At 42.2% G+C, this 14,111-nt stretch overlaps 1 protein-coding gene across 1 annotated transcript in view; it reads right to left on the bottom strand.

Moving 5' to 3' along the window:
- RAMP3 (receptor activity modifying protein 3) overlaps positions 1–14,111 on the bottom strand; it is a 1,176,415-nt gene that overhangs the window by 497,477 nt on the left and 664,827 nt on the right. Inside the window, exon 3 of the mRNA XM_069216221.1 lies at positions 5,697–5,832. Coding sequence (XP_069072322.1) covers positions 5,697–5,832 — 136 coding nt within the window. The remainder of the gene's footprint in view (positions 1–5,696; positions 5,833–14,111) is intronic.

Consider the following 14,111-nt stretch of genomic DNA (forward strand, 5'->3'; position numbering starts at 1 on the left):
ACTATACCAATATAAAACCACATGTATGCCTTTACCCTGCTGCATTGTTATCATTTTACACTTTTGAGAATTTCTAAAAGTCTCCCAAGGTATGGTTGGAAAGCTGAGCCAGTCACATCTTTAGAGGTGTAACCCTTGAAAGGTTTTGTGAATTTTGTTTTTGGCATAGCCATTCCTATTTAAACAGTGCGCAATTGTAAGCAGGTTAGAGCTGCTCTCGGCTCAATGCCAGCTCCTCTGTGCAATTACACATTTTTTTAATTATTTTTTTCGCCACTCTGAAAATATTTCCCCTATTGTAAGAAGCTGGCCCTTTTTGTGGTATATCAATACCATGTAATGGGAACAGGAGTTCCCCAATGAGGGGACAGGGCTTCCTATGCAATCCCAAACTGCTCTATTTGGAGGTAGTGTGGTCAAGCAGCCATAGGCTTAACACAACGGAGTGCAAGATATCCACAAATACACACATTAGTCAATAAATGAGACACACAGCTCAAAGGAGATCCACACTAATTTAGAAAAATAGGAAGTATATTTATATATGTTTAGGTAGCAGAGAAAAGTTGTTCAGGTAAGTACGTTTTTAAATAGGAATTCTTTTCACTTTAAAAAGTGGACGCTGCAATTTCTGAGTTCTGCAATGTTATCCTATGGGAGGAAAAACAAGTTCTGCAATGAGGTAGAGTACAACAACTTACAAAAACAATCTCCAGGAGTTTCGATGAGTAGTGGATAAGGTCCTAGGTAGCACCAGCACCACACCACCAGCATTCCAGAACGGCCAGGTGCAGGGTGCAAAACAGCGTTGGATGCCCAGTGCGTTTCAATGGAGATTGATCACTGCAAAAAGAGTCTGCAGGCTTTGCCCAGGAAGCCCGCAGGGCTGAACCAACAGCGAGCCTCAGGCCTCACGATGCTCAGGCACAAGTAGACACCTTTGATCTCACATGGCTCAGGGGTGATAGGTGCAGAGGTGTCTTTAGGTGCTGTGTTTTCCTTATCAGAGTGGGAAAGGGGAGCTGCATGCAGAGGTTGCAGGCATCGTCAGGGAGTCCAGCAGGTGGTGGACCCATGATGGATTTGAACTCTGGAGGGCTGAGGAACCTCGCTGGCAATGATGGTCCACTTTAACCAGTCTCCGGCGGGGTACAGTTTACTAGGGAGTTACAGAGGGTGCTAACAGATCTGCGAATTGGGGAAACAATTGTACAGTTTAGGGAACAGGATCTTGCACTGAGGAGCTGGTTAGCAGGAATTCAGTGCACTTTCTGTCAAAATCACATCAGATACCAGGTGAAAAGTAGTGGGTAACCATGTCAAAAGAGGCACTTTCCTACATCTATGTAGAAACCCCCGTCCATAGACCTTCTTGAATTTTGAGGGTGTCCCATTCCCCTTCCCACACTGAAAGGAGTTTCTTCCTGTGCTTGGTAGGAACACATCTACATTTCCAGGGTAAGAAAAAGCCAGAAGGAAGTTTGTGAATGGCCACAAAATGTCATGTTTGCGGGCAGTTACAATTTTTCAAGCGTGAACTCAACTTGAAATGCACAGACCCCACTTCCTCGACGAAAGCTACATCTCTGTAATAAGATGCTGTCATGAAGCAATAGCACATGGAAATAATATGATTTGCACCTACCAGGTTAGCTCTAGTGAATGCTTTGCAGTCGAAAACCTTGCTATTTCCAGTTTTAAAACTACATGTGAGCGCAAATGTGCAATGAGCTCTAATTTTTCAGGGAGAGAAAAGTAAATCCTTAGACCACTAGAAAAATGTCCTCAAACAAGCCATACAAACATCCTACCTTCCAGGGCACATGAAAATTGTTTTTTTCCTTTATTAGCCTTCTGCTAAAAAATGTTGTTTTATTGTACGCCTTGAGGTATCCTAACAAAAAACAACTTCAAGTTCTAATTGTCTTGATTTAAGAAACACAACAACCATTTACAGTTCAGTTCAGAATTTAGCAGCAATAAGCATAACATGTCTCAAATATTCTTATAATTCAATACCACAGCTACAAAAACGAATTTCTCCCTCCATCACAGTTCCATTTTCATCAAGATATGCCCCGTGGGTATACAATTGACCGAGCTTTAATAGATGGCTTCCTCATTTGTGGAGATCCAATTTCAAGATAATGCCACTCCATGACTTACCTTATTTTGTATTACCTATAAATCCTTTTTGGACAGAACGATAGTTTGCTCTCAGGGAGGCATAACCCAGAAGGAGCACCTGGCAAGAGTTTTGACTGGGTGGGGGAAGCGTCCTATGTACAAAATATAGACTGCTGCTGTGAGCTCCACTGTAAAATATATTCCCTGGTCAAGATATCATTTCACTGTGGTCCTTGGTGACTGCTACAACTTGAGAGGTAGCCTTACCCGATACTAAGTGCAGGAAGCCCCGCCCCTGGTCTTTGCAGTGAAAGTCATGAGACCTTCCTTTTTGCTGAAGTGATGGACTCAGAAACTGTTCACCCAACCCACAAACATAGGGACCTAATAGATTCTTTAAAACAGCAATTTAAAGTTCTGCCTTCATTTTCAGATATTTTGTATTTTACTGTTCTGCTCGATATCTTACAAAAACCTACTGCCCTCTTTAGCAGAGAGCACCAGCCAAATTGCATAGGGTGTGCAATTTCTAAAAGATCGTTTTATGCGGAGAAGCAGTAAACTGTCCCCCTGGTGTAGTCATGGTTCCTATTTGCCTCAGGGATTCCATCTGGCAGACACATATTGTTCATTGAACTATGAGCCAGTGCTACGGGTCTCTCCCCTATTTGAATGGTGTGTGCTTCTACACAAATGCAGCATTGCCACTTGAATGTGGCAGTGCGTTTTATGTAGTTTCTAACAAAACGTGTCTGAGCAAACCTCTTTGTGCAAAATTCTCGAATTTCATGTCCTTTATTAGCATGGTATAAATATAACTTGCTTTTTTTTCTTAGTCATGCTTAGAATGCATTATTCTTTATTAAAAAACACACATTCTGGATATAAGAACGTCTTACTAGATTCATGCTTCTATAAATATCTTTCCTAGTCAGGACTTTACCTGTATGTCACCACCCCAGAACCAAATACCATAGGTGAAACCCCATGCCACCTCCACCTCCACATGGTGATCAAACAAAGGCGCCACATTATCCTGCACCCAGTCCTCCCCTTGTTACACCATTTTCTCACTTTAACAAACCCTCCACTACCTCCTCAGCGCGAAACCCACCACAATGTAAACAGTAAGGACAGAAAAAAGCTTCTTAGTCAGTTCCAGTAAAATGAGAGGTGCGCTGTCACTCTACTGTGAATGTGAATAGAGGGACAGGAATGAGTGGGTTCTTTGACCAAATCTGCAAAGTATACTTAGTCTCGAAGAGAGAAAAGACAGGACCTTGTACCAATGGCAAGCACTTGCATGGTTGTATTGTAAAGGGAGACAAAGAGTTAGGGAATAATATGTGTTTCAGAATTACCATACATAGAAAGCCATGCCATGTGCTATGTCAGTGGGGCAGTAGGAGTAAAGAAATAACTAGGGTGCCACAAGTGTTGCAATGTGGAAAGCTCGCGTTAGTGGCAATGCAAGAATGTATGAGGATAATGTGGCATTGCATAGTACCAAAGAGTCCTAGTAGAAAAGGTGAAAGGGTAGAAAACAAGTGAACTGTTTTATTGAGGTGACAGGATGACAGGGAAAGCAAATCAGGCAGCAAAATATCGAAAATTGACGCAATTAGATGATGACTTGAAAAGGGTGCCCCTGAAAAATAAAAATAAACCAGAGAGCAACGATGGAGGAGAGGGCTGCACTTGTGGACAAAAGCCCCTGCGCTTGGCAAAATCATGAAGGCATTTCCTCCTGGAGATTATCATTTCACCTCTAATAAGTGATGGTGTCAGGGCAGTAAACTAGGCTGTGGTATGACATCGCCTTTTCCTGGCGGGTTATCTTTTAACAACGAATAGGCATACCTCTTTGTCTGACTAACTTTCAAAAAGATTTAAAAATAGCATAACATAAACAAACCTGCTAATTCAATATTGTAGCAAAGTTACTGCATATCTGTACAGTATTCATTCACACAGTGGATCCTGGCTGTTCTAGTTTGACTGCTCTGTATCTGAGCCGCATAAATCATTTGCTAGCAGCATCCATTGTATACATGTAGATGCCATGTGCAATGGGGGGTTTCCAACACCACTAAGTGTGGGAAAGACCATGGCTGAAGAGAAGTGGATCTTCAAGTGTCTTATGATACCCCTGCTCTCCGTCAATAATTGTAATAAATAATATAAAAAATTACAGCAGTGGTTCTAGATGTATTGCTTATCCCTTTCTTGTTTTCCAGTAGAAGAGGTTATAAATAAATTAACATATGTAGAACAAAAGAAGGGTTAAATATGTGCAGTGATGTCAAATCTCATCATATGGGCCTTGAAGACTGCATTGTGTTCCTAAGTAAAAAAGGATCGTAGCATGCAATCCATGATGCATAAATCCGAGAGTTCTCAATTTTTCATGTTGTACCCAATCAGATTAATATTTAAACTGTATTAAATCCACACCTGATTGGGAAAGAAAACTGACGCCAACAGCAACCTAACATGCACGGAACACATTTTATCTTTGAAGGTGGAAAGCTTCGCCCTTCTGAATGGGGACGAAATTAGGTTCTAGTTTCGAGGATGAGCTCAACACAACCCCAGAACTTCCCTTCCCATTGCCAGTTTCACTACGCTAGCCACCAATTCCATCCAATAAGGTGAAAAACTTAAGTTTCATTGAAGAGAAAAGGTTATTTGCCCCTCACATTAACAAGGTGTCAAGAGCACCAGGGTCTACCTAGCCCTGTTAAAGATGGTCCACCCACTCATGCAGTGCACTCACTTCATCAAACACACAAGAGCATCACTACTATCAAGGCTGGATTCATGTAATTCTGTCTGTACTTGCCTGAATTACATCACAAGCGGCGTTTTTTTAAATTGCTACGCATCATTCATACAGTCTCGCCGTTAAAGTCCCCTTTTGAGTGGATGAGTTAATATAATAGCACACTCCCAGCCCAAGTGAGTCTTATGATAAACAAAAAATACCTCGAGACACTCTAAACATGGAGGAAAATCTGTCAAGGCCACGGGACCACGCCCTCAGAATGAGACTGTCAGCATAACTACCTTGCATTCATAAAAAAGCTTGAAAACCTACCTCTTTAACAATGCATATACGTAGTCCTGCATGGCAGTGACCACCACCCTCCCAACCAATACTCCCCACAAGTTGTTCCCAAGGGCCGTCATTACAGAGACTGCTGTCTGTCTGCTTGGAACTCCTGCGTTGATCTTGACTAATAGTCCCTGCAGCAGGACCCAGCACCCCGAAGTAGCTTTATGAAAAACCTTCAATAAAATAAAGCAAGCAAGCTATCTGGAATATGACGTTGGTATTAATAAACGCGTGATTGTGCATTTCTTAGTCCATAAGTATGTTTTCTTGGCTCACATTTATTTCACTTGAATGACGTGCTTGCGTCCTCCTATGCCAATCCCTTATTGAACATAACAACTTTGAAACATCAGTAATCACTGTTTTCGGCGACAAAGCTGCCCATGCAAGCAACGACAGTGCATGAACAGTGGTGGGGAATGGCAACAACGTTCTAAAAAATAGTTATGCTCACATGATAAACTCTGTCAGGTTGCACCATTTGGTTGAATCAAGTTTCGTCATCTTGTCTTCAAATTTCTTCCCGCACCCGGGCAGCCTTTCTAACATGAGCGTTTCGTTACAATTACGCTTTCCAGGCTGGCCAAAGCCTAAAAGAAAAAAAATAGCACATTTTAAAGAGTTAAAAATGAGATAGAATAGGGCATTTTGAGAGTCAGCGTAAATTCAAAATAGTACAGATATCTCTCTGTCTGCGAATGCTTTCGCGACAAGACAAGCACAAAATGTGCCTCACTTTGATAGTGCACATTTCCAAAAGTAATGTTATCAGACAACTCATTCCTTCAGCTATTCCTATTTATTACACCTTCCCTGGCAGCATTTACCCCATTACATTGGCAGACTAACAGCCTGAGAAACGCTTTGGTTTGATCCTTTGGTGGCAGGCTCACATGACGAGAAAAGCTCTGATTTTATTCTCGGGTGACTGACTCACAGTACTAGAAAAAGTTATATTTCGCTGGTTTTATCTTTAGTAGTTTCACATAACACGTGTTATGCACAATTCCTGAACTCTTACTATTACGCCATGTCATGTAAAAAAATTAGTGCAAGAGTAGGGTGACCACCTGGCATTGAGGCAAATTCTGGACAGGACTGTAAAAAATTCAAGTCAAAGGGTCAAAATTCAGGACAAAAATTCAGGACAAAGGGTCAAAATTCAGGACAAAAATTCAAGAGCAAATGTCAGTTTTACAGACACACGCAAGAGAGGCCATGCCTCACTATGTTGTCAGTGCATTTATGTACTCTTTTTTAACATAGCACTATTTATTCACTCTGGACCTTTTGTGATTGCCTCCTGGTGTGCTACATTCCGGTGTCACATTACGTCCTTGTTCAGTAGTAAATTAATGCCCTTCAAGGCAAGGCCATCAACCCTATCCAAATCTACCCGATCTTTCCTGAAGAGAAAGTAACAGCTACATTTTGATTGTTTCTGAAAATTTCAAAACCCCTGGCAAACAGTTTCGGAAACATTAAGGTAATTAACCTTATGCTAGTTTAAACAAATTGAACAAAAACATCTGGCTTACCCCAACCGCCCATGGACTTTCAACCTAATTTTTTTTAAAGAGGCAGGGCAGATGGTGTTGGTGACAGTCTCACACCTAATGACAGGATGTGATGTACCCATAACTTGTCTGTAGTCTCACTGCACTAGAGTGTATATTTGGGACTTTACAGTTATCTCAGAAATGGGAGCACGGACTACCAATCAAAGATAATAAAATAGTAGGATGAAATCGTGATCAAATGGGAGATCCACGGCAAGTGATTCAAACAGTTGTTGCTAACAACTGGATAAATAAAAAAGAGAAGAACAAGGTGTGACAATTCCTAAAATTAGACAAGATGGGTCCACCAAGACTATTTGAAGGTATTGGGTACCTGGGGAGTTGTCTGCACACAGGAGCGAAACAGAAGGGGCACTGTCAAGTGGTTGAACAATCAACACCCATCCACCTTGGCAAACTCTTGTGGTGCAATGGTTCGCTGTTAGTGCTTGTGAAGGGTGAGCAGGGGCCAGACCCCTTGCAAGGTTGTGCAAGGCAATTGCCCGCTTAGTCCATGTCTTTATATGGTTTTGAAATTGATCAAAAGCCAAACTAGAGATCTGGGTTATCCCTAAGTGTCAAGTACACATAGAATCTTCAAAATATTTGGGATGTAAATTGCACAAACAAAATTTACAAATTTTAAAATGTAATTAGTGTTTCTTTAACATATGGCACTGTTTTCGCCTTCATACACAATTAGGTCTCAGATTGAACTGGGAATCAGTTACCTTTTGATACCTAGTGATTAATATCTACCATTCTTACACTGATTTCCAGGATGAAAATCTCGGCAGAGCGAACGGTCCCTCCAAGCCCAGTTTGCTTTTTGGTCTTTTCTTCTGCTTTCTGTAGAGGCCATGTGGCACTAGCAAAGATGGTGTGCTACCCCAATGATAGTATTATTTTGCAAACCTTCCCTTGCTCGTCCTTCATTCCTTCTTCAGACAGGCCACACATCTGATTTGGTCGCTGCGGCGCCATCGGGAGCTCTTTCCACTCTAAAGCTAACTGTGACTGCGGGTGGATTAGATCTTCTGGACTTAGAATGCTTTTATTCAGCTGCAGATGTCCAATGGGTGGCTCACTGGCTTTCTGCCCACCTCCCTGCATGAGATGGGGTTTACCAGTAAAGACTTTTAAGGAAGGCTTAATGCACTGCTCATCGTTTCCTACTGACCATTCTATCGATCACCATCCGGGGTTATCATGCATGGCTTTCTCTTGCCTTGCCAGAACCTGTAAACTCACTGACACGAAGAAACCCTATGCTCCTGCACTACCTTTGCTAAGCCTTCCCACTCGCACAGGATGGCTGTGCTCAGAGCAACTCCATCAGTGGCATGTTGCAGGTGTCTTAAAATTGGGGATTTTGTTTCTGAACAGTGAGCTACTAAATTTCCAAACCCTTGTGGCAGACTACCATCTTCCCCCCGGTCAACTCCTTACTTACAACCACCTTAAATAATCATTAAATGCCCTATTTCATGTCTGCTACCTAGCACTAACCCTACAAGAGGTGTGCCAGAAGCTCTGTACCATAGGAAATGGTGGCAAACTGATAGAATGGGTGTAGAGACCTATCCTGCAACATGGAAACCACTCCAGGTCTTCTTGTCATACCACCTGAGTGACTGATGTAGCCAAACCTCTGCAAGATATGGACTAAAATACTGGACTTTCCCCACAAAGTATCCCACAGCTGTCACTTTAAGTAAATTCATAGTGCTTCCTTGTGAATGCATTCTGCCCGTTGCTTGCCATTGGCCTTGTGGTTTGTAACTCACAATTTGTTGCTTTCAATTTGCTGGCTTTATTTGTTTTAGGCTATGCAACTTGAGTTCGTCCTTTCCCTTGCCAAAACCTTATTTACAGTATCCTGCTGAGTGCTCCCTTTCTGTAAACAGGCCTGTAAATCTTGTTGTTATCTTATCATATTTGCTGTGCATTCAAAGAACAAAGTCAAATGTCAGGCTTTGTCTTTGGTGGGAACTTAGTGTTTACTTTCCTTTCTCTGACTTCAAAGTGAGAGGATTTATGCAACAATCTTGCTGGATACTGGGGTTAGGAAAGAGTTTTTTCTATCACATGACAATATTTAAATAGACTTCAGTATATATCAGAATTGCACCCTACTCTGTATCACTCCACTTTACGCCACTCCATGCCACTGTTCTCTTCTCCATTCGGAACCACTCGACATTATGCCACTGCTCTCTATGCTACTTCACACTATGCCTCTCTACTCTACTCTGTGCTACTCTACTCTAAGCCACCGCACTTTGCGCCTCTCTACACCACTGCGCTCTGCTCGTCTGCACGCCATACCACTCCAGTCTAGGCAGCACCAATCTAATCCACACAACTCCACTCTCTGCCACTCTGCAACGCTGCACTGTACACCACTGCACTCTAACCTAATACACTCTATGCTAATGCACTTTACTCTGTAACACTCAACTCTATGCCCCTGCACTCTACATCAATACACTGTACATCATTCTAATCTACTCTGCACCTCTGCACTCTATGCCACGGCACTCTACACTACTTTACTCTATGCCATCACACTCTATGCCACTTTATGCAACTCCACTCTAACCTGCACTTCTCCACTCTAAGCCACCTCACTCTACTGTGAAATAATCTACTTTATGCCACTGCACTCTGTGCCACTGCATTCTATGCCACTGCACTCTACCCTGCACCTCTCCACTCTATGCAACTGCACTCTACTCTGAAACAATCTATTCTATGCCACTGTACTCTATACCACTCTGACCACTGCACTCTAGTTCAATGCACTCCACATCACTGCAAGCTGACACTCGGCAACACTGCTCTGGTCGCCACTATACTCTACACCACTCTGCCCTGTACTACTGCATTTTGCACCAATATACTCTATTCCACTGCATTCTATGCCACTCTACTCTGCCCAATGCCACTCTATGCAACTGCACTCTACACCAGTGCACTCTAAACAACTGCACTGCCCTTTACTCTGCACCACTGTACTCTATGCCACTGTTCTCTGTACCACTCTACACCACTGCACTGACACTCTACTCTGCAACTCTGCACTCTACACCACTCTACTCTATGCCACTGCACTCTAGGCACTATACTCTACTCTACACCACTCTATAATACTCCACTCTGCACCACTCTACACCACTACACTCTATGCCACGAGTCTACTCTGCACTCTGACACTGCGCCACTCTGCATTACTGCACTCTCTGCTACTCTATTGTATGCCACTCTACTCAACTGCACTCTATGTAACTCTACCCCATGCCACTGCACTCTGCGCCAATGCACTCTAAACAACTGCACTGTACGCCACTGCCTTCTACTCTGTACCACTGTACTCTACACCACTGCTCTGTGCCGCTCTACTCCACTCTACATCACTGCACTGACACTCTACTCTGCAGTGTTGCACTCTCCACCACCGTACTATACACCAATGTACTATGTACTACTGCATTCTATGCCACTCTACTCTGCATCACTCCACTCTACAGCACTTTGCCCTACTCTGCACCACTCTACACTACACCACTGCACTCCCTGCAATGTGAGTCTACTCTGCAATCTATGCCACTGCACCACTCTACACTACTGCTCTCTCTGCTACTCTATTGTATGCCACTCTACTCCACTGCACTCTATGCCACTCTACTCTGTCCCATGCCACTCCATGCCACTGCACTCTAAACCACTGCACTCTACGCTAACGCACTCTAAACAACTGCGCTGTACCCCACTGCACTGTACTTTGCACCACTGGCTCTATGCCACTGGTCCTATGCTACTCTACTCCACTCCACACCACTATGCCACTAGCTTTAAGCCATGCTGAACAGCAGCTACTCTGGTGTATAACATGGCTAATGGCTAAAACACATTAGCAAAGCCAATAACTCTTTCGTAGATGAGACCTATTGGCTTTGCCAATGTTTGTTAGTACTATGAGGTACCGAGGTACCTGAAAGAACTGTGAAAAATACAATTATATCATAATAAAGGCTGCTACAAAATGCGCAAATACATTTCGGTTAAATAAAAAAAAAAGTGCTTCTCAAATACAGATTTGAATAATATAATTTTTTTTATCACTAGGTATAAACTGTATAACACTCCATTAAAACCACACACTCCACAGCTCACCTTGGAACACCATTACAATACCTCTCTGAAAGAAATATCTTTGCCACCAGAAAACTTCAAGTGACTCCTTTTAGTAAAGTCAATGCAGGTTTTCAAGCCCCTTTGTATTTGCAGATTTACCAGTAGCCCACATTTTCATGTCTTTAGGGAAGGAGACCCCCTGGCAAGAAGGCCTTTTCTTATCTGTCTGCCCCTCCCTCCCTCAGAGCACAGGAGACCCCCTGGGGAAACTCCTCTGCCCGTAATTTCGCCCTGCCTCCATTGCCCTTTAGGTGAAAGGCTAAAATTACGGACAAATGCCAGGTATTACAAATGCCGTCTGTTAAAGCTTTCATCACGGACAACGGACAGCAGGGCGAAATTACGGACAGTCCGTGAAATTTACGGACGGGTGGTCACCCTTTGCAAGAGTGTGGGGATTATGTAAACGACAATGCGAAGAGCTGCTCGTGCTTTTTTGTGCTATTTTTTTTGTGCAGCGCATTAATCACGTCCAAAATTGTCATGAGGATGCATTTTGTGCTAAAATACAGTGTCAAATGCAGGATTCGCATTTCACGTAATTACATTTAACTTTGCATGACTTTCCTGAGATGTTTTGTATTTGCACAAAAGCGAATAACACCTAGGGAAAAGGTCTGCTTTTATTTTTAGAAAGTCACCTGACAGTAGGGAATAAGCTTCACCTGCATCCTTGGTTTTCCCCAACTTGGACTGAAAGGAGCCAGTCCCATGTTAAAAGACACAAAGGTCTGTGGCGGTAAATTAAAGTTAGCTGCTAAAAAATAACACATTCAGAACATATTGCCAAATGTACCGACCTGTTTCGCTCTCACAAAGTCTGAAATTTACAAAGTAGCAATGCAGTTTGGAAATTACAACATACAAAAGATACTGTTGGAATTGAAAATGTCTTTCCGAGTCACAAAATACACTTTGCAAATTAGATGATGAAGGGAGTGTGAAATTGAAGCCCTACTTCTCATTGCAATTTGCAATGCAATTTAGTAGGGTAAAACCAACACTGGGGTTGCCAACAACTGACATGTCTACAGAAGAGTGGGCGGAACTTACGGAGTTACATAAAAACTCTGCAGAATTCCACTGAGTTCCATCATTGGTCCAAAGCTATGCATGCCGCGCTGCTTGTGCTGAAATTTACATGCGCATCACTGAAAAATCAGCACGAACTGCAGCATAAGGTGCACAAATGCATGTGGCCATTCAAGGTGATTTTGCTGCCTCTCAAGTAGAAAATCCACATGAGCTGCAGCAAATCTACTTGAGAAGCATCTCTATGACCACAGCTTCTTGTGATCGACTGCGTTAGGAAATAGTGCCAGGAGCTGTCAGATCTCGCTTGCTTTTCTGTAGCCTGGTAGGAAACATTCTGCCACAAAGGGATTGGCGGAGTTTAGCTAGAATTCCTCTTTCCAAGAGTAATAAGGAGTTGCCAAATTTCACCAATTCCATGAATTAAAAATGACTCCAACCCCTAGTTAGCAGACTGTCAAAACAGTTGATAGTGATTTGCAAAATGACTTCTTCCACTCTGCAAATCACACCTTGAAACCTCGGTGGGATGAGTAGTGGTCGATTGGATGTCATTTGTGGGGACAGATTTGGTAATACAAAGAAAAGGTAAGAATTGTGCTCATGTTTGTTGCCGTTTTAATTTGCTAAATATCCTTCACTTCACACTGGGTCCTGGGTTCATTTTGCAAATGCATTGTAGATTGACCAACATATAACAGTTCAATGACAATCAGAATGATTTTCAGCTCTCCAAGCAGAATTCAATTCTTCTCAAGGAGCTCTTCCCAATCGCAAAATAATTGCTCTGTTTTTGACTTGTTGCTACTATTTGGTGCCAGTTGGTGATGAATATACCTCTGGGAGCTATTTTCTTAATTATAACCACATGTGCATATTAACATGTGAATATTAACATGAATCTTTTGCAATTGAAAATTAAAAATGGATATGTCTAGAAATACCCTTTTGTGGCATATGTTTAAACTAGGCCTCACATTTTAGTACTGCACACAGCAAAATGTGCACTTTATTTTGCAATGATATGCTGTTCTCAAATAAGTACTTATGGAGGCCTTTGCTGCTTCCAAGGTGCTTCCTGCATATGTTCTTACGTGCTATAAATAGTAAATCTATCGGTCTTTTGTGACACATTTGTTCTGTCACCTCAGATGACATTAGTTTGAAAAGAGTTTAACCCCTTCGCTGCCAGGTCTTTTCCCCTTCTGTGCAAGCCTTTTTGTTGGCTATTTGGGACAGTTCGCGCTTAGGCCCACATAACTTTTTGCTCACATAAGCTACCTATGCCAAATTTGCGTCCTTTTTTCCAACATCCTAGGGATTCTAGAGGTACCCAGACTTTGTGTGTTTCCCTGAAGGAGACCAAGAAATTAGCCAAAGTGCAGCAAACATTTTGTTTTTTTCAAAAAAATGGGGGAAAAGGGCTGCAGAAAAAGGCTCGTGGTTTTTGGCCTGAAAATGGCACCAACAAAGGGTTTGCTGTGGTAAAATCACCATCTTCACAGCTTTCAGGAACAGGCAGACTTCAATTAGAAAACCCAATTTTCAACACAGTTTTGACATTTTACTGGGACATACCCCATTTTTACTATTTTTTGTCCTTTCAGCCTCCTTCCAGTTAGTGACAGAAATGGGTGAGAAATCAATTGTGGATCCCAGAAAGCTAAACATTTCTGAAAAGTAGACAGAATTCTGAATTCAGCAAGGGGTCATTTGTGTAGATCCTACAAGTGTTTCCTACATAAAATAACAGCTGAAATAAAAGAATATTGAAATTGAGGTGAAGAAAACAGCAATTTTTCTCCAAGTTTTACTCTGTAACTTTTTCCTGTGATGTCAGATTTTTGAAAGCAATAATACTGTTACGTCAGCTGGACTCTTCTGGTTGCAGGGATATATAGGGCTTGTAAGTTCATCAAGAACCCTAGGTACCCAGAGCCAATAAATGAGCTGCACCTTGCAATGGGTTTTCATTCTATACCGGGTATACAGCAATTCATTTGCTGAAATATAAAAAAGTGAAAAATAGGTATCAAAAAAACCTTTGTATTTCCAAAATGGCCAGAAGATAAGGTAGTGAG

Source organism: Pleurodeles waltl, chromosome 2_1 (genome assembly GCF_031143425.1).
Source record: "Pleurodeles waltl isolate 20211129_DDA chromosome 2_1, aPleWal1.hap1.20221129, whole genome shotgun sequence".
Lineage (NCBI taxonomy): Eukaryota > Metazoa > Chordata > Amphibia > Caudata > Salamandridae > Pleurodeles > Pleurodeles waltl.